This window comes from Zonotrichia leucophrys, chromosome 4A (genome assembly GCF_028769735.1).
Source record: "Zonotrichia leucophrys gambelii isolate GWCS_2022_RI chromosome 4A, RI_Zleu_2.0, whole genome shotgun sequence".
Lineage (NCBI taxonomy): Eukaryota > Metazoa > Chordata > Aves > Passeriformes > Passerellidae > Zonotrichia > Zonotrichia leucophrys.
Window position 1 is genome coordinate 16,025,443 of NC_088174.1, and position 22,490 is coordinate 16,047,932.

The following is a 22,490-nucleotide window of genomic DNA, read 5'->3' on the forward strand; positions in this document are numbered from 1 at the left end:
AACTCCTTTTCAGGTTTTACCCCCAAAATTCTGGTGGATTATGACAATTTCATCAGTTATACCCACAATGGTCAGGATAGTTTTCTGTGAACCCATGGAGGGGTAGGAGTTTTGTTGGCTGTGTTTGTAACCCTACAGCCACAGCCTGAGGAATGAGGTCAGAGCTGGAGCCAGAGCCACAGATCCAGGCCCTTCTGTGGGTGGGGAATTTTTCAGGTCTGGGGTTCTCTTTTCTAAATAAAACAAAATTTAAAACCAGCAAAATCTGTAGGACAAGATTATTCTTTATGCTCAGTCCTCGTTCATCCTCACCTCAACCTCCCTAAACTTCAGAGAGAACTGAGCACTCAGGACCAGGAGAAGCATCTGGCATCCCACAAAATGTGCTTTGCAATCTCTTCAGAGAAGACAATTCTGGCATGTGGAATCCATCCCTGCTTTCTAAAGTGTGCAGATGAACAAGGAAAAACAAAGGAATGAGCAGGATCCCTTCACCTGTGGAGGAAAACTGCATTGGTGCTCCTGGAGCCGTCACTGCCTTGGCAATGCCTCTGCCATCCAAAGCAAACAAACTTCAGGCAGAGCTGAACCAAAATGACATTAATGAAAATCTGAAATAAATTCTTAATGTGAAGTTACATAATGAAGCTCAGCCTGTCTTCACCTTACTGGAAAAAGCTTCCACGGTGACACTGTGCCATGAATTGACACTGTGGTTCACAGCAGAGCACAAAGCCAACAGCAAAAATAGATTTTATTCTATATTTAGCTCCTCTCTTGCTGTCTTATGTCACCTAGGTGACTGGAAAACACACCACTAATGCAATATTTCATTCATTAAATACTGCACAGCTTTTAAATTTTACTTTAAATCTAGCAAGGAATTTCATAACGTGGTAAGAAATGTAACATTAACTATCCCATAAAGGCACAAAGAGAAATAAGGTAGTGAGTATATTTTTTATACAGTTTTTTCTTAATGAAAAACAAGGAAACACACAAAGTCCTGGAGTTTTTCATGCTGCTACCTTTTATGTTTTCTGTGCATTGTATTTGTATTTGAATGCTCTCCTCTTGATTATGTTCTCTGAAACACTTGTTTGAAGTAAGATACTTTATTTTAATAAGTGGAACAAAGCTTTGAATAGCTTGGTTCAAAAAACAGTTTTAAATGAAAGGAGCTGTTGCTAAGCACAGGGATCTTTGCCAAATACTTTTTAAATGGTTTATTGTGCCCTAGCAATCCTGAGATTAAAAACATCTCTTGAATTACAATGACACATCAAAAAATAAAATTAATGTGGGGGTTTTCATTACAAGAACTGAGCCTCTGTGTGTTATTCTTTCCATTAGATAAGAAAGAAACATACTGTGGTACATTGTTTTTGCTGTCAGAGCGAGCTTTTAGGCAAATATACACTATCACACTACATCCCTCATGGATTCAATCATGCACTCTACAAGTTCTCCTATTAATTTAACTTAATGCTCAGGATTTAAGGGATAGACTGTATATTTTCACATATTTTCCTGCTCTGGGGAGGAGTTATTTTTAGACTCCATAAGTCTTCATCAGAATCAGATCACATTGACTCATCCCGTTACAACATGAACAATGGTATTGCCTCACTCTGTAACAAACATTTAATTTTCCACCGTTCTTGTGACGTTACAAAACAAGTGTTTGACCAAGATCTGGTGCTGCAACACTGCAGAGCACGCAGAGCCCATTGCCAGTGAGAAACCTGAGCCCAGAGTGCAGGATGCTTTAGAGAAAAACACAATCAATAGCATTTCCCAGCTAATAGAGATGTCTAAAACAGTGCTCTGAGCAGTGCTGCCCTCAGAGTACACAAATTGGGATTTAGAACAGGGAAAAAGGAAGTAGAAAACCCAACAGAGAGAACAGCTGCTAATTGATTTTAAACCAAACTCAGTTTCCACGCCTTGAAATCTCATTTCACATTGTATCTGGGGGCTGTGAATAGCGAAAAGCCAAAGTCGCAGGTATCTCACAGTGGATTTGAAAGCAGGCCATGAGGATTTTTGGGATTTTCCTGTAAATCACCAACTCCTCTGTTTTACCCAACAGCTATCTCCTTTTGCTCTTGTTTTTCATGCCCACTGACAGACAGCACAAGCCCCTTGCCAGATAACACGAGTGAGCACCCCGGTTCTGCAGGGCTTTATCCCACACGTTTTGTGTCTCAGAATCCACTGTCCTGCTTTATTTCCCAAGGACAAATTAAAATATTCATCTGCAAGTTATAGATTACAGCAAATGAAACCAAACCACATTGTACACATAAAACTGAGCCAAATCTGACCTAGGAAAATTGGCAAGCACAAGAATGATTGGAACAAGTGGGTCGGACTATATTGGTGCTGTTACTCACATGTGTAACACCTCAAATGACTCAAATAACAAAGGCAAACACAGAAAACTTAAAGAATTTGCAGTGAAATCCTGCCACTTCCATACACTTTCTTGGACAGTCCATTATGAACATACATATTCAGTTTTTTTAAAGCTCAGAATATTTCTCCCACAAAGAATTTTAGTGGCTGTCCCACACCGTCACACTCTTAAGAGAATCTGCAGCTCCAGGTATACAGCTTTTTTATTTCCCATCTTAAATGGGAAATACATAAAATAAAAAATAAAAATTAATAATAATAATAAAATGAATATGAAAATAATAATAGAATAAATAACATTTAAAAAATTAAATTAAAAAAAAAAGAGGAACATGTCAAGAAGAAAACCAAGGTCACCTTCTCAAACTGGCCAAGGATTCCTTGTTCTCCAAGCTGGCACAAGTGCTTAGAATTTCAGTGGGGACCTGGACTGGCCAGAAATGTGCACAAGGTTATTTCCTACTCCCAAAGGCACAGCGGTGAACTTGGAGTAAATGTCTTTGAAAAGGCAGATATTAAAGATGCCAGATATTGATCAAGCCAGGTAAGACCTGTGCAAAATTGTATTTTTAAGACACGAGTTTCAACCAGTGACACTCCATGGCTTTGATGTTCCTCCTCCAGGAGATCCCTAATGAACCCACACGTAACCAGGGTAATCAGGGTTCTCTGCCTGCAGGCACACAGGATCCTGTGTTTTAGGATCCTCCACTCCTCAAGCCCACTCATCTCATGGGGAGCTCAAAGGCAATGAATGCCACGAGGAAAAACATTCCATAACAGCCCCATTTGATTCCCGCTCCGATAGGAAATAAGAAATAAACCACTTTAAAAATGAAACAGATCCCTTCAACCTTTGCTGAAAGAAGAGCATCACAGTTTATAGTGCTCAAAAGGTGAAGCAGAAATATAAAAAAAGATGAAAACAATTACAAACCTTTGGAAAATATACACTTTTCTGTTTTTCTTTGATAATACCACATAACTCAAAGGGAATACACAGCCTCACATAAAACATCCATCCTCCAGAAAAGGCATTTATTGGCCTCAGAAGCCAGATATCACCTAAAACAAAACACACCATTATTTGGACAAAGATGAAATGACTCGTCCTGCCATTGGAGCTCTCAGGGAGAGGCACTTCATCACCAGGCAATATTCAACAGCACTGGGCAGGGAAATTGGGCAGCTCTGAGCGTTGGCTCTGGAGCTCTCAGCTCATGGCAACTGAATCTGCTCACAGCCAGTGCTGAGCATCCTTGCTTATTCACTACGAGAGACACACAGCATAAAGCAGCTCTGAGCTAATCATTTTCTCATTTCCTAAAACATTAATTACACTAATAATTAAGGCATTGCTTTTTCATACTGATTGAAGAAGGAATTAGCACGACTGAATAAGCAGTAATTCTCATGGTCAAATTTCCAATAGCCTTCAAAGCACGAGATTAATTTTTGTGTTTGAATGTCCTTAGGATGAGAATCAAGCTGCAATCTTTGCAGGCATTAATATACACCTCAGGCTTGCGAATAAAAAAAATACCTGTGCAGTTTTGAACAAAATGTTGTGAACAAATTGTGTAAATTTTAGATGCATTAGAAAAAATATTAAAGGCAGAGTGAGAGAAAGCAGCTCTGTGGTGGGAAAAGCTTAATAATAGCAGATCATCCACTGCCCATGAGCTACCCAAGGCAAATCTAAACTAGAAGTGAAGCTTTAAGGGAAAAACATTAAAAAGTGGAAAACCATGCAATAACTACTGGGATTACTCAATTTTCAGGAAGAGGTTTCAGTAGGAATTATCCTTATTTCAAGCAGTGTTTAGTTTTATTTTATCTCCCTAAGTAGCATGATAGTTTCTTATTAGGGTACTTGGCTTAGAGCTTATTTTTTAAATTAAATTTCAGTTATAATAAACTCTTGCATAGCTTAAACCAAAATATTGCAGTGGTAGCTTGTAGAAGATGTTATTTCAATAAAGAAATGTTGTAAGCTCAAAGTTTAATGATTCTCTAATGATGCCTGTGTTGTTTAATTGGAACAATTGCTGCAGAGACATTTGTGCTCTTTGGCAATTGCCATTTCTGCTAATGTTCAAGTAAAAGTAAACACGCCTTGGGTTCTGGAACCTCCTTAATCCCTTGCTAAACAGAACAGGGGAATTTGGAAATGAGTAAAAAATGGGATTAATTTTCAGTTTTTAGTCAATGAACTGAAATCTCCACTAAAATTATCTATATTCCAGTATTTTCCACCAGGCTTTCCCTTTAGAGCCATTCCTTCCTTCTGACCTTTTCTGTAATATGATCTGATTTCCATGGTCCCAGGGTTTGTGTGAGACAGCAGGTGACAGAACCATCCAGGATTTTCATTCTACTGATAAGCTGGAAAGTTGAAAATACTGGATTTTAGGAAAACATTTCAATCTAATTTTCACAGAAGCTTTTAAATATATGGAGTTTAAACCAACAGTCTTCCTCACTGAAAAAGAGAAATAAACCAAATCATTCACATTAAAAATCACTAAATTATTTCAAATATTTCCCTTAACCCACACTTCCCAGTGAAGCAACATCCTCCTGCAGTCTTTCCATACCTGATTTCCCTTCTTTTCCTTAGTCTTTCCACACAATTTACATCCCCTCAACTGAAATGATGGCTCCTTATCTGTCTGAATCTTGGATGAATCTTTCTGAATTTTGCTCTTGTTTTTCACGGCCTGCCTCCCAACACAGGAACCTAGGTGTGTGCTATGCCCTGGCTGCATGGTCTTTGCTTTTTTCCAGACCATTGGCCTATAAAATGAACAAAATTGGTCCTAATACTGATCTCCTGTGGCACTCCACTAATCACTTCCCTCTTTCCCAAGCCACTGCCCACTCACAAATACCTCCCTTTGATGTCTCAGTAGATAATTTATCTATTCACATACCTCAGCTACTATAAAACATCAAAATTACAGACCTTGCAGATTATTCTTTTGTGTTTTGCTCTATCAACAGATTTCCTAAATGCTAGGAGAATTATTTCTATGGACCCAATTTACCTTGTTACTGCATAGCAATGATTTGTTAAACATAATCAAATTTTTGTGGCTGCCTTTAACTGTAATATTCCAGGTGCCTCCACTGGGGCCTGGTATAAAAATAAATGGAGTAGGAAAAAAAATTAAAACTCCAAGATCCTTCTGTGCACTCATTTACCAACAGAGCTCAGGTAGAAAACCTTGTAACAAAGACTGTTGAGTTTATTATATAGATATATTCTCTATATTAGTATTATAAATAGTTCATCTTTTGTTTTAAAACAATCTGTTAATGGAGATGTGTTGTTTCTTATGAGGTCAAAGCAGATGATGCAGGATATCTCAGGAAAGTGCAATTTCTCTTGTATTTCATGTGTTCAGTTGGTGGGCAGTGACATTTCACCCCATGGAGCAGCAAAAGTGTGGCACAGACAGAAGCAGAGATTTCAGACATTGGAGTGAAGAACATTGATGGAAAAGTGTGCTCTGAGCTGCTGACATCCTTTAGCTATAAAGCAAAAATAAAGGCAAAATAATGTTTGGAAAAGAATAAAAGCTCTGGTTTATATTTACTCCGTGCTCACAAAATTCATTCTTCCTTTCCTTGGCTAGTCAGAGACATAAAAATTCTATTACAAAAAAAAGAGCTTGTTCCAGACCCCATCAAATGTCAGAGACATCCTGATAGCCAAGTGCCAGCACAAGATAAAGATTAATAATATTGGCAGCAACCTCCTTTCCCAAGGCTTCTGTGAGGAAAGGGGACAGACAATAGCAGGGAAACCATGCAGACACTTCTTGGCTCCTGCCTTCCCACTGGTGGTTTTTCCACTGTGAGCTTTGTCCTGAATCCCTTGAATTATTGTCAGAATTCCCATGGATTCTAATGATGTGGTATCACCACCTCACCCTTTCACCCCCCAGCAAAAATATATAAATAAATGAGGAAAAGGCAATGCCACAGTGCAGAAATGTTGTTCTGCATTCCAAACCAGTCCCACACGTTCCTGCAAGCGCAGGGACTGCAGGGATGTTCCTCTCATGCATAAAAAAGATCCTTAACAGGCTGTCTTTACTCACAGGGCCCTTCAACAGGTATTCCCACTTATGTCTGCAAGTGCTATGTATTGTAAACGTGCACACCATCTTATTTTATATTGAAACAGAAACAGATTGTTTCATATAGTTGGAATAACTGATAACAGAAGGCAGAGCCATGCTAATTTATGTTGATCAGGATCTGTGCACATTTTCAAATCTTTGAAGGGAGGCAACTCGAACTGAAGCTGTTATGTCTAAAACCATCACATGGAGCCCAATTGAAGAGAGCTGGAAAAAACAGTTGTGCAGGAAAAAAGACACTTTAAAAAACAGTTAAATTCTTGTCCACTTTGAAATTGAAGTAAGATTTCTGTGCTGAGATTGAGAAGAAACCCTTAATTCCCAGCAAGAACAAGTATTAATGGATAAGATGCAATGAAAGAAGTGATGTCAGCTAAGCCAGGAGCTCTTAAGCCAAATATGAACTTAGGAGAGAAAAGCACAAATATTTTACTGAAATAATTAATGTTGGAAATATGATTTCTTTTAAAGCATTGGCAAGGATTCCCCCCTACAATTTCTACCCTCAGCATTATTAATCAACCAACCAGAGCTGTGCCAAGGTGGCACTGGGGTTGTACCATCAATGTGGGTATCAGAGATTTCCTGCACTGCCCTGGCATTGCCAGAGGTAATTTCTCCATGAGAAACAAGACAAAGAAATCAATGATGATCAAATTGAAAAAAAATTGGAAGAAAAAAGAAAAAATCCCAGAGTCATTGGGTGACCTTCTAAGGTGTATTAGAGAGAAAGAGAATTACCAAGTTGTGGGATCTCAGCACCTCAGGACTGAGGTGCCGAGCCACCGAGACCACCCTTGGGGGGCTCGGGAGTCCTGGAATGTTGCCAGAAGTGTCTGGTGGCTGCACTTTGATCCTACACAGGAGACGACACCTGTATGAGGACAGGAGGGTTTCACCGGGGTGAATGGTGAAGGGATCAGTTAATTAGAGGGTGAAACACAGGGTTTAGGATTTATGTACAGGGGGGTTTAGAGAAGTAAGATGGAGGAATTGGGGCGTGTCCTGTCCTTCTTCTTCTTCTTCTTCTCCTCCATCTTCTGTGGTGATGGTGGCACTTTGGGATTGGTCATTACTAAAAGTGCACCGGACAATAAGAATAAAAAGGATTGGGGAAAAATGATAAATATTGTACACGTAACCATGGGTATAAAGATAGGTGACCGCCCGGAGGGCAGGGAGTGTGCTCATGGCTGGCTGCTGAGCAGAGCTCTGTCGGGCCGAAAGAAAATCTTTTAGATAAACAATTAATAAACACCGAGACCGAAAGAAGAACTGAAGCCTCTTCTCGTCCTTCGATACGCGGGCTGCCCCAAGGCCACCCCGGGCCCTTCCAGGCCCTTCAAACAGCCGAAAATCGGACACCAAGTCTCCTGAAAAGGGTTGGGGAAAGCTCTGGCAAGAGCTGGGGCTGCTGTGGCAGGGTCTGCCCCATCCCTGAGCTCCTGGGGCATTTCCAGGGGTCAGTCCTGGCAAACAGCAAAGGAGCAGCTGGACCAGGCCCTGAAACCCAGCCCTGCACCAGGCTGGAGCAATCAGCACCGGTGATAACAGCCAAGCCCATCCTTATCTCCTCAAGAGTCGATTCCCACAGGGATGGGAGGGCAATGGAAATTGGGCAGCAGCTGCTTCTTGCTGTGGATGTGGACACCCTGAGCCAGGCTGGGGACACAGGCTGCCATTCTCCAGTGCAAAATCCCATTTTTAGGCAGCTGAATTAAGCATGCAGACAGAGATCTGTACAAAACAAACATGGGAGCTGAGGCTTGGCTGGGATGGAGATTTCCTCATCACCACGCACCCCCTGCTTTGCTGCCATCACACGCTGGCACAGTCACAGTTTTATTTTCTGATATCAAATATACTTTTAGAGTACCAGAGATGAGATATAATTTGGAAGTGCAGGGCTAAAGAATCCCTATTCATACAAAATTAATGTCTAAAAATGCCTGAGCATTCTTTCTCACCAAGAAAAAGACAGTTACAAGAACCTGGATTTCCAAGTCAATTATCAGGCCAAGAAAAACCTAAAATCTCAACTATAATAAGTGCATTAAAATAAAACAAGAAATTTTCAAGTGCTTTTTTTAAAAAAAAATATCAGGAAAAATTGCAGTATTGACTGCCTAAAAACCCTTTTGAAAATAATGCATTTATTTATGGAGAAAACAAAATTTCCTTTTCCTTGCCATGGTTGATAGACATCTTGCCCTAGCCATGCCTTACCACAGAGAAAAAGGGATTTTATTACAGAGGCGTTAAATTCAGGTTGAACTCCTTATGTAGATGAATGTAGAGATGTAGAATATGGTATTATTGATAAATAAAATTTACACAAGGATTTAAAAAAATGTATTAATATTGCTTTGGTGTGGAGTGGATGGAGTAGTGTTGGGGAAGAGCTCTGGGAATGGCTGTGCTGGCCCAAAATGAACCAAATTTTCCCTCCTTTGTATCACCCTGCTCTTTTATGTCCTCTGCCAGTAAAGCCAGGGCTGATTTGTGTAAAATAAATCAGAATAGAAAAATAAAAGTGGACATTTTCTATGCTGCACATCACTTGAGAAATCCCTGACAGACTCAGGATTTGCAGGAGACTGAATTGTTAACTTCTAGAATTACAAATCAAGCATCATCCCATATGGCACTACTTTTCAAATGACTTTCCTGTAAATCACAAAATCAGAAGTCTGACTCATCAGCAGTGCCACTGACTGTGGCCATGACATGAATTTGGGCTCCTCACAGAACCAAAGAATTTACAATATCCCAGTTAGTGAACTGGGAGGAACTCTGGGACTAACCCAATTCTCCTTCTGTGCCCCCCCTTTTCTTTTAAATTATTTTTTCCCTTCTCAAGGTTTACTTTTATCTTGTGTGTCTTTTCTGGAGCTCCTTGGCTCCCCTCCAGGTGAATACAATACCCAGTAAACATTCATTTTCTGTAAGTTTTATGCAGACCAGCAAGGACATCACCAGCATCAGCTGTACCAGAGCCACTCTGCTGTTTTGGTCCTAATTTCTATTATTCCTATTTATCTATTACCAGTTGTTTAAACAAGATTTCCTTATTTAAATGAAACATCTTCCTTCCGTCTCCCTTGTCACAGGACCCTGAGGCAGGCAGAACCTGGAAGTAAATCTGCTTTTTGTGGCACATCAGTGAATAAAACAGGCAATGTCTGTAACAAGGGAGCTTTGTTTTATGGCAACAGAATTTCCTCTCTTCCCCACATTTGCTTTTTTCCTGGGGCATCCAAACAATACCTTTTTCTTACATACTTATTGTACTCCATCAAAAATTTTGAGTATCCCTCCTCTCCATGGAATAGACCTGTGTAAGCTTTATCCTATGGACTTCTAGTAAATGAACTGAAATATAAAAATCAATTCTGCAGCATCACCACCAAATCCCATTTCAAGCAGTGACCAACTGAGTCAGTCACAGGAATCAGGACAAATAGAGAGAACTTCCTTGAGCTTCCCAGGGTTTTCCAACACATTAATTTGATATATTGTTCCTGAGAAATATTACACCTGTGTAATATTACACTTCACCTTTCAGAAATACAAAGACTCCATAAGAATGACAGGATAAAATATGATTTTTTTCAGTAATTCCAACTGTGAATTAGTTAAAATTTGCAGTAGAGAAGGGAATAAGCTTTGATCCACACGGCAGCATCCCCACAGCTCACTCCTGAGATTATTTCATTGCCATCTGAAGCACGTATGGAGACACAGGGCCTGCTCTAATTACAATATTGTAGTTTTGACTGACAGACAATATGTCTACAATCAACTCATTTGAAAGCCATGTGTTGCGACAGTTCCTTGTCCGACTCCGCAGTGCAGAACCAAGACAAATCAGTGCCTTGTTACTCTGCACTAATCCCACAGCTAAAAAAAAAGAAAAATCTCAGGAAACACATGTACACACAAAGAACAGTGGGGCCAAGAGGTACCCCAGTTTCTTTTTTATCTTCTCCTGATTGTTAACATCTGCTGACTCCTCAAACACAGCCAGAGCATTTAAAAGCGACACTTCAAGACCTGTAAACTCCAAAACAACTCATTCCAAACTTCCCAACATCTCTAAACAAAGTAAATTTGAATATGAGCATTTAAAATCACCATTTTTGAAATCACAGGAAACTCCGCATTATTACACTTATTCCTTACTCACACCTGTATATCCGTGATACTGAAACAATGTTTTTATTCTGATCTCACACCGGCCTGGATAAGTGTAATTATTATGCAGCAGAATATGACAGAGATATCTGTCATTAGTAGAATTTCTGGAATTTTGAACATACATTTCAATAGCCTAAGTGGACCTAGCTTGGCAATTTAGCTGACCCTGGAAAAGAGTGCCTTATGTTCATCTTGTGCAATCTGTCCAGTAACAGATGTACAGCATTAGGATGTAAAGTGAGGTGGAGGAGGATGGGAACAGCAGGAGAAGAGTCAGGCCATCAGCAGAGGAGCCATGAGCTTCCTAGGCCAGCACCAAGGGACACAGCAACCCACAAACCGCTCCAAACTGGTTTTCCCACTAAACCTGTGATAAACAAATTACTATTTCTGAAGCGCTGCACTTACTTTATGGTAAATGATGTGTAAACATATTTTAAAAAATGAATTTAAAAAAATATAAGTGAGTCCCTGCAGTGTCTGAGGTGAGAGCAGGAGGTGGGAGCAGGGAGGTCCAGGTGTGACAGAGGGACAGCAGAGGATTCAGCCAGTCCCAAATCACACCCTGGGGTCAGATGGAGCAGCTTTGCTCCATTTTCTGTCCCCTCCAGCTCACAGCAAACAGCAAAACCCATTGGTGGTGAAGTTCTCCAGGTGAGGAGCTGGTGCTGATGAGCTGCCCCAGCTGCAGGCACAGCCTGGCACCATTAACTCACCTGATCAGCACCATCAATGCTCTGGGAAGGTTTAACGGCTTTAATGTCCTTCCTACCAATTTCTGAGAAATTTTCTCACCTTTCTTCATTCAGTTACTACTACAAATGTGTAAAACCAGACAGGACTTGCAATTAATTGGTTTTTAAAGTGCTCAAAGTGTCGCTTTCCAGGATTATCGCAACATAAAAATATTCATCGTATCTGCCCACACCAAATGTTGATATAAATTATTAATTTAAGGCAAATGTGACAATTAAGCAGATTTATTAGCCTTAATGCATCATGCAATTACTAAATGACTTCTTTTTAAAGCTCGTCTTCTCTCTTTCTCTGCAAGCAAAACTGCTTTTGTTTTAGGTCCCATATTTTATTTATTGATACACATCATCTTGAGAATGAGCTATCCAAGTTAAATTTTGTAGTGACAGCGTTCAATTAACACACAAACAAAGTACAGATACTTATTAGCATCACAATAGCAGTCTCCAGGGAGGAGAAAAGTGTCTTTCAGGCAGAGTTTTCAAGTAAATAATTAACAGACAAAACAATCCCTGAAACTGTGGCTAAAGCACCCTTCTATTTGCAGTTTTAGTCAGGGACCTCTAATTGACCAGGGTTGGATTGTTCATCCCTAAAATAGGCGCTTTTGCCTGAAACCACAGATGGGAGAATAATGGCCACATTTGTGTTTGCCTTGTCCATGGCACAATGGCTATTTTGTCAATAACAGAACATCAGGATTATGATTTTTATGTTTTCAGAGGTATGAGAGTCCCTAGCTGTCAGTATATCAGAAATATAGATAAAAAATTTTAAAATCCACTTAATTGTAATAAACACATCTGAAACACGGCACTTTGGACAACTCTGGTCTTTCCCACAAGCACAACTTATTCACCACATATTCCTTTGGGTGTCCTTTAGAAAAAACCAACTCTGGTTGTAGTTTAGGTTTTTTTTTTCCCCCCTCACACATTACATGTTGCTCTGGGAGTTTAAAATATTGTTTTCAGCTGAGCAAAAGGAAACGTCAGGGATAATTTTGATAAATGTGAGCCATCTCATATTTTCTGTTAACAAGTGCTTTGTGTGTCTAATAACATGCACCTGTGAAGCTGAGTTTTCTTTTTCCTGTGACCTCACAGAACTAAAGAGAGATTGTGCCTTCTGCTGGGGCAATAACATGGATGGAAAGATTTAATAAACACAGAGATAGATGGTCCCCACTCTGTGGACCATCCCTCTCCTGGGTTGAGGTTTGTTCTCAGGATTTTTCTGGTGAAGAACAAACCTGGACCCACAGATAGAGGTGGGATGAGCACACCAGGGCTGAAGTGGGATGGGCTCAGCTTAGCTCAGCTCAGTTCAGAGATCAGTGCAAAATCCAAATCCATACAAGATCAAACACTGGACTCAATGCTCTTGGAGATCTTTTCCAACCTAAGACTTTAAAGCTGTTTCTCCAGGAACTGCACTCTCTTTACACAAAAGAAACTCAATGATTACTCCTTTCTAACACTCTTACTAGGAGGTGAAAAATGCTACAGAGCAGTGAGAATTCACATAAATCTCATCAATATTTGGAGTGCTAAAATGTCCAGTGTATTATTCGCAGTGTATTATTCGCAGTGTATTATTCGCAGTGCATTATTCGCAGTGCATTATTCCCTATAGAGAATTTACACTAATCTCCTCAGTATTTGGAGTGCTAAAATGTCCAATTTATTATTCTCTGTAGCTAAATGCCCAGTGTATAATTTATTCCCTGTCCAGTGCGTTATTTATTCCCTGACCAGTGCATTATTACCTTTGATAATCCATAGAGCCTTGAATTGTGGAGTGCAGGAAAATTCGCTGTGGTTCCAATGTACTTTGCTTTCCAAACAGATTTCCCAGGGACAAACCGTACAGTTCCTCCCTCCTGAGCTGCCAGCCCTGTTTGCCCACAGGGACAAGCTGGGGGCTGTTCAAGCTCCCTGCCAAAATTTCCCAGGTTTATTTGTTAAGGATGAATAGGGAAGGGTAGATTTTCTTGTTTTGCACAGGTGGTTCTTGTTTCTTCTTCTAGGGATGAAACATTAAAAAGAAAGAAATTATATCCTGATACAGAGAATACCCAACGAAACAAAAAAGATATATAAAACTTGCTTTTTTCAAAAAGTCAGATTTCCTACAGAACTTCTATTTGATATCTTTGTCACAAGTGAAAGCTTCAAAGTTTCTCTTTTGAAAGGTGTTTCATTTTTATCATGTAAAGGCTCCTGTGAATCCAGGTAAATAGTAATGAGTTTCTTCCAAACACTTGACAACTACAAAAGAAGCGAATACCACTGGCTAATAAGAATTAAAAAGAAAATTGTAGCCTACCTGGTTTCCTGTAAAAAAAGATTTTCCTATGCTGAATCAGTAGATCTCCAAGTGACAAAATATTTTTGCTTTAAATGAGACAACGTTCTCAGCTTTATAGAAGTTCTTTAGAAAACTAAAAATGTATGATATAAATTTTCTCCCACACTGAGCCTAACATTAAAATACTTCACAAAGAAATTTGTCTTGTACTATATTAATTTGTACAAACTTTAGACTACAATTCAATGTGTCTGTAAAACCTCACTCACTAGAAATTTTCTTTTTAAATTAAATATCTTCTGGTCATTTTTTAAAATTATTCCATCTCTGCATCTAAACTCCTCTAAGCAAGTTTGCTTTATTTTAGGAATGCTCTTTTAGTCAGTTATTTAAATTGTAAGGCTGTACAACAGGATATGGTCTGTAGGGATTTGTTATGTATCAATGGGTCATTTATTTATGAAATTTCTGCACTCTATGCCTGCTAAAATATTGATGTTCTTCCCCTTTGCTCCTTTCTGTGATTTAAGTAAAATGGTAAGTATTGAATTGAATTAATTTAAAGATTAGCCATTATAATGAAGTCTTATTTAATCATTAAGAGAAGCCAAAAGAGACAAAATGGGGCTGACAGAGTTTAGTTTGGAGCAGGCAGGAATCCTGGGAGCAAAGTGAAATTTCTGTAAAGTCTCACCCACGTTCTGGTTTAAATATCAGGTTAATTTTCCTGAGGAAGGAAATGTCAGTGTCACCTGCATCACTCATCCCTGTCCCTCCCAAGGAGATGACAATATTATTATTAATATATTAAATATTATTATAATTTAATTATAATATATAATAATTTATGAATTATATAGGTTTAAATAGTTATTCCATATTAAATTATAATTATATAATGATATAATATATAGTAATAGTTAATGTTATTATTAATAATAATAATAGTAGTAGTATTATCCCCTCTTGATTATTATTCACTTGATTTTCACCCTTTTAAACAACACCCATGGCTAGCTAAGAGTGTTCAGGTAATTTAATTTTTCTAAAAATCTTGCAAACGTCTAATTCTCTTTAAGTATGTTCCTGAAGCCTACCATTCATTTATGGCAAATTATCACTCATTATCTATTTTGTGATTTGCTGCTGCTCTCTTTTACCAGAGAGCTGCTTTTACAAGATTCTCATGTGAGTGAAACATTTCCTAGCTAGCACAGCTTTCTAATTTAATTCCTGTTTTTTTGGTGCATACATGAGAAATGAGCCTTGCTGGCCAAGCTGAGTGATTGGTGTGAATGTCTGAGGTGTCATTTGAAAAACAATGAATTATTAGAAGAGCTAATAGGAGCAACCTATGATGATACAGTGTCAAGCAAGGCTATTTGTCCTTCATAATCCCTGCCTTTATGGGTTAAAAATAGTTGTATATTCAAAAGCAATCTGAATTTCAGTGTCTCAGTTGTTGGTATGTCAGTAATTTATCTAGAATAGTCCATACTTTGTCATAATATCCCCAAAAATATTGCAAGTTCATTTAATAGTGTGCTGTGCTTTAGAAAAATACATAGTTCCATATCAGGAGAAATGTTACATTCAAAGTTTTCTTGGTGTCCTTGGTGTTTTGCAAAAGACAAGAGACTTTGAAATTCTAATACTTGGGTGTTTAAAGAGCCTCAGTAATTATACTAATATGAAACAAAATATAAAAGAAATTTTTGTTTCCATAATATAACTATAAAATGCCCCACAGTCTCTGGATTAAAATGCAGCTCATGGAATAATAAAAGAAAACCTTTATGTATATATTCGGTCAGCTTTGAAAAATAAATGCACAGAGAAAATTCTGGTCTGCACTTCCAACAACTTCTAAAAACAGTTTCTAATGAGCAAATGGAATCACCACAAAGGGGGAGTCAAAACCTCCCTACCTGAGTCAGGGATTGACACCTGACTCTGCATTCTTAGGAAATTTGATTTTCTGTTTCAATTTTCTACTTGTAACTCCAGACTTTCACATAAATTTATAACACAAGGAAGAAAACATCAACCTCAAAATGTGTAAGTAAAATCTGGGACTTATTGTGATCCATGAAATCCTAATTACAGAGCTGTTTACCAGAGATAAAAGCTGCCTGACAATGCAGTGCACCAGCACAGTTTGATCACTAATTGTAATCTATCAGGAGCCATAAAATTACTCCAGAATGCTATTATGGTTTTTAATTCTGAACTGGGATTTGGAAATCTTAAGATGCTGTTTAAAAAAGACCCTTCTCTATCTTGAAAAAATAAACTTCTGCAAGTGATGAAAGGAATTGAGGGATGGATGGGCTGAAGGACAGAGTGCAGGATGCAAGCAGGAGAATATATAGTATTTCAGAACTATAGTATTTCAGCGCTGGCGTGAATTCAGGAGCCAATTTAAGGTTTTCTCTGGATATCAGATGATCTGGTGGCACAGCAGTACAGCAGGTACCTCATGTGAGGGAGGTGCACCTAAAGGACCTTGTTGGATCTCCCACATACCTGAGGGAATGAGGGGCAACAAGCTAAAAAATAACTCTGATATCTACCACTGAGCATCTGCTCCACAGCTTCAGTCCAAAATTAACCATTAAAATTATCCAAACAGAGGTGTAAATAATGACTGGAAAGGGTTATTCCCTAATTCAAAATTAGAATGTTCTGGTAGCAGCTCAAAACAAAGCAATTTCTTTGTGCTTCAGCTCTTTCAATGAACATTAAATTCAATTTTAGCAATCACAATTCTTATGCCATTAATCAGAGTTTGGACTTTAATGCAAATAGCAAGATGGGACATGATGAAAAATTCCAATGCTGGGTTAGAAAACCAGGTTGGCATTGCATTTCCAGAATGATGAAATGACAAAATCTGGTCACCTGCTTGGTCTGTAGAAGGACCTGGGTGAGTTCATGGAAGAAAAATCCATCCAAGGTCACCAAAGAAAGGCACATCCCACACCCCCTGTGCCCTGGGGAGGGCAAGCTGCTGCCAGCAGGGAAATCCTCTGGGAAAGATGAATTCTGGGCTCATCCTGGACACCGGCCTGAGCTTCTAAAGTGCCCTTCCTACTGGGACATCAACACACCTGCTCTGAAAGAGGGAAACCAAGAATTTTAGTGACAATAACCAAATTATTTTAAACTTTTTAAAACTAAACTATTTTTTTAACTATTTATTTTTTAACTATTTATTTTTTAACTATTTATTTTTTAACTATTTATTTTTTAACTATTTTTTAACTATTTATTTTTTAACTATTTTTTAACTATTTATTTTTTAACTATTTTTTAACTATTTATTTTTTAACTATTTTTTAACTATTTATTTTTTTAACTATTTTTTAACTATTTATTTTTAACTATTTATTTTTTTAACTATTTATTTTTAACTATTTTTTAACTATTTATTTTTTAACTATTTTTTAAACTATTTATTTTTTAACTATTTATTTTTTAACTATTTATTTTTTAACTATTTTTTAACTATTTTTTAAACTATTTTTTTAACTATTTATTTTTAACTATTTATTTTTTAACTATTTATTTTTTTAACTATTTTTTAACTATTTATTTTTTAACTATTTTTTAACTATTTTTTAACTATTTATTTTTTAACTATTTTTTAGCTATTTATTTTTTAACTATTTTTTAGCTATTTATTTTTTAACTATTTTTTAACTATTTATTTTTTAACTATTTATTTTTTTAACTATTTTTTAACTATTTATTTTTTAACTATTTATTTTTTTAACTATTTTTTAACTATTTATTTTTTAACTATTTATTTTTTTAACTATTTTTTAACTATTTATTTTTTTAACTATTTTTTAGCTATTTATTTTTTAACTATTTATTTTTTAACTATTATTTTTTAACTATTATTTTTTAACTATTATTTTTTAACTATTATTTTTTAACTATTATTTTTTAACTATTTATTTTTTAACTATTTATTTTTTAACTATTTATTTTTTAACTATTTATTTTTTTAACTATTTTTTAACTATTTATTTTTAAACTATTTTTTAACTATTTATTTTTAAACTATTTTTTAACTATTTTTTTTAAACTATTTTTTAACTGTTTATTTTTTAACTATTTTTTAAGTATTTATTTTTTAACTATTTTTTAACTATTTATTTTTTAACTATTTTTTAACTATTTTTTAACTATTTATTTTTTAACTATTTTTTAGCTATTTATTTTTTAACTATTTTTTAGCTATTTATTTTTTAACTATTTTTTAGCTATTTATTTTTTAACTATTTTTTAACTATTTATTTTTTAACTATTTTTTAGCTATTTATTTTTTAACTATTTTTTAGCTATATATTTTTAACTATTTATTTTTTTAACTATTTTTTTACTATATATTTTTAACTATTATTTTTTAACTATTTATTTTTTAACTATTATTTTTTAACTATTATTTTTTAACTATTATTTTTTAACTATTATTTTTTAACTATTATTTTTTAACTATTATTTTTTAACTATTATTTTTTAACTATTATTTTTTAACTATATTTTTTAACTATATTTTTTAACTATATTTTTTAACTATATTTTTTAACTATTTTTTAACTATTTATTTTTTAACTATTTTTTAACTATTATTTTTTTAACTAGTTTTTTAACTAGTTTTTTAACTAGTTTTTTAACTATTTTTTAACTATTTTTTAACTATTTTTTAACTATTTTTTAAACTATTTTTTAAACTATTTTTTAAACTATTTTTTAAACTATTTTTTAAACTATTTTTTAAACTATTTATTTTTTATTTATTTTTTAACTATTTATTTTTTAACTATTTTTTAACTATTTATTTTTTTAACTATTTTTTAGCTATTTATTTTTTGACTATTTTTTGACTATTTTTTAACTATTTATTTTTTGACTATTTATTTTTTAACTATTATTTTTTAACTATTATTTTTTAACTATTATTTTTTAACTATATTTTTTAACTATATTTTTTAACTATATTTTTTAACTATATTTTTTAACTATATTTTTTAACTCTACCTCCCCGAACATTAATTGTGGAGGCAGATAAAAGATATTTCACTGCTGCTTTTCCCGGTTTTGCTGTGCCCACCAGCCGGCTCTCTGACACTCTTCCCTGTGATATTGAATTTCCCCCTGAATGAACCAGTGTTCTTGCATAAAGGGCCACTTTGTTTTCCTGCTCTTCAGGGAGAACCCCTGGCCTTAGATCTCCAAAGAACAAGTACTCACAGGACTGCTTATAAAATAGCACCAAAATTGTGTTTGTCAGAATCTCCTGTAAAAATATTTTGCCTGTGCGAAACACTTTATGCCCAATGTCACAGAAAGTTAAGTTCATTGCAAGAATCCGTCTAATTTGGCAAGGAAAGTCTTTGATCCCAAATTTTGCAGACAATGCACTCTTTGATTTTGGAGCTCAGTTTCTTAACTTATACCTATTCTTTTATATTCTAACATATTTGCCCTTTCTTTTATATTCCTTTTTTTATAAATGCTGAAATTTTGCAGGTTGGGCCAATTTTCTCCACTTGTCTTTTCCTTTGCTGATGGAACAATAATAATTTTAAAAAATAAATTTTAAACTACTTATAGCTCTATAGCTTGGTATAAAATATTTCAGAAATGAAAATTTCTATTTTTTTCTTTTAAAGCAAACCCAGCCACTGGTGTACAGAAGCTGAATGCTTACGTTTTATATTATTTTCAATAATGCAAGTTATTATTCTGACAATCATCCATCATGTAGTAGGGTTGATTAAGAAATTCGGGTAAGTAAAAAACATCAAAATAGGGAAAATACTAAAAATTCTTTACAAATATAAAAATGGCTTCAGTTCAGATCAATATAATTAAGCTGAAAATACAGTAATATATTTTTGAAACACACCTTTCTTTAATCTGTGCTCCAGGAATTTCCTCTCTGCAGTGTGCATTGAATGGAACTTCACTCCAAATATTTTTACAAAGTGCCCTAAATTTTAAGCCATGGACAACTTTTCATTGGGACTGAAAAAATAAAATTATTTGGAAAAAAACATTGCTAGAGCTCACTGATACTCTATTAATACTAATAAATTTACTAATAAATTATTAAAATTCACAATTTACGATGCACTTATTTAAGGTTTTAAGCATATTTCAATTTGCCCATGAGATTTCAGCACAAACCACTCCAGAACTGTCTCTCCATGAGCCAAGTCCATGCAGAGAATGTTTCAGCTGGCTGATTGTAAATGTCTGTGTGTTGATTCTGTAACATTTTTATAGCAATAACATTGGGCTGCTTTTATGGGAGATGCTTTGTACCTTGGCATCTGAAATGGGGATTGCACAGCACACATCTATGGAGAGCAATCCAAGCTCTGATGTCTTATTCAAAAACGTGTCAAAAACCACCCCAGATGTCTTCTTGCAAAGCCCTCTGACCAACAAAAACAATTCTAAAATCACTGCACACCACTTGTTTGCACAGAAATTAAAACTGATGAGACTCTTGCTGAAAAGCTTTTTTTCTGATTTTTTCCCCCAAACTTTATCAGTCAAATAGAGTTCAAATTCTTTAGTTTTGTTCCCAAAGTTAGATGCTTATTTATATTGTTAGAAAGCCATGCAAGTAAATCCTAGGCAGTAACTTGGGATGAGAGAACTTCATCTCTGCTTTGTGGCTATTTTCTGTATCGATGCTGCTGAAATGAGAAATCCACCCTGCAGTCCTCACAATGATTTAAGAGATGCTCAGGCACTTTTTTCACATTATTATCAGTACTTACAAAGAGTGAGAGAGGAAATGCTTATTCAAGCTACAAAAACATGAAAGAGAGAGGAAAAAAAAAAAAAAGAACCTGTTTCACGTTGATTTTCCACATTAAAATTCTTTGTCTGTTTCAAATTTAAAAGCGAGTAATAGCTAAAAATCTGCATTGGGCTCTGAGAGCTGCAGAGCATCAGTGCAGAGCCCTGGTGCTCTTTTCTACACCGAGTTCTTCAGGAGCCCAAAGCCCTCAGGCGATTCCAGAAATGTTCCAGCTCCTCAGTGCCATGCCAAGGCAAACCCTGCCAGAGCCACGTCTCGTTCCCTGTTTGCACAAATATTGCACCAGCCCTTCCGAGCACTGAGGTGTGTTTTCTTGGGTGTTTGCACTTTGCTATGTAAATTCTCAACACTCAGCACAGCCAAAAACCTGTTTCCTTCAGCTGAAATTGATACCACAGGGTTTTTTTCTTTTTTTTAAATCTCTTTTTTTTTTCCCTTTGTTTTGATTAAAAAATACCCAACGACTTCAGTCATTAAAGCCAAGCCTTAATTATTTACATAAATTGAAGTCATGGGTATTTTGCTTGTATTTAGACTGAATTATAGTCAGTATTTTTGATAAATATGAAAGAATTCAAATGAGATAGAACTGGGTAAAATGATAACTCACATTTTCTATAATTAAATTACAGTAAATCTGGAATTTCAGCAGAAAATAATCCAAACTAAGCACTGAAATCAGCCCAGTAACAGTTTCAGTAACTGAATATTATAGCCAAGACAAATTTCGTTTTTTTGTTAAAGAGTGAATTAGTATCATAAATTAAAAGTTTCACCTTGCTATAAGGCAACCTTTGGAAACAAGCAATTCTAATTTAAGACTAATGTTAAAAATTACTTCCAAATAAAGCCCTGACAAGTTAAAAAAATTATTTTTTAGTAGATAAACACACCAACTCAAACTCTACAAGAGGAAAATAAAACAAGCTACACATAGCTAATATTAAAGAAATGTGAAATATCCATTTTTAATATTTTTCCATTGAAATATTGAATTCGAAACATTGAATATTTAAACATTGACTATTTGGTCAGTGTACACAGGAGTGTTCCATCCCAACCGCCTTTGCAGCTGTGCCACAGCCCCACTGACACATCTGCCATGGATTACTGTGTGGAAGAGAGCAGCTTCAAGAGGAATTAAATATGGATTCAACCTTCTGGCTCAAGATGTCCCCAAAGCGCCAGAAGGGTCCCTGGGGCCAGGGGACAGTGGCTGAGTGTCTGGTTTATCTCGGCTGTTTGAGGGGCCTGGAAGGCCCGTGGTGGCCTTGGGGCAGCCCGCGTGTCGAAGGACGAGAAGAGGCTTCAGTTCTTCTTTCTGGTTTTATGTTTATTAATTGTTTATCTAAAAGATGTTCTTTCAGCCGAACAGAGATCTGCTCAGCAGTCAGCCATGGGCACACTGTGCCGTCCCCCTGACTGCCACGTATCTTTATACCCCTTGCTACGTATACAATATTTATCATTTTTCCCCAATACCATCTATTGTTATAACTCGGTGTACTCTTAGTAATAACCAATCCAAAGGTGCCACCGTGGCCAAAGAAGATGGAGGAGAGGAGGAAGAAGAAGGAGGGTAGGACACACCCCAATTCCTCCATCTTACTCCTTCAAACCCCCCTGTACATAAATCCTAAACCCTGTGTTTCACCCTCTAATTAACCAATCCCTTCACCATTCACCCTGTGAAGCCCTCATCCTTGTCGTCTCCTGTGTAGGGTTAAAGTCCAGCCACCAGACACTTCTGGCAACATTCCAGGACTCCCGAGCCCCCCCAGGGTCTCGGTGGCTCAGCATCTCAGGACTGAGAT

At 36.2% G+C, this 22,490-nt stretch overlaps 1 protein-coding gene across 1 annotated transcript in view; it reads right to left on the bottom strand.

The window, feature by feature from the left end:
* LOC135447660 (uncharacterized) overlaps nt 1–22,490 on the bottom strand; it is a 66,710-nt gene that overhangs the window by 41,134 nt on the left and 3,086 nt on the right. Inside the window, exons 2-3 of the mRNA XM_064712720.1 lie at nt 13,486–13,544; nt 13,288–13,409 (exon numbers count right to left, since the gene is read on the bottom strand). Of these exons, the coding sequence (XP_064568790.1) occupies nt 13,288–13,409; nt 13,486–13,544 (181 nt within the window). The remainder of the gene's footprint in view (nt 1–13,287; nt 13,410–13,485; nt 13,545–22,490) is intronic.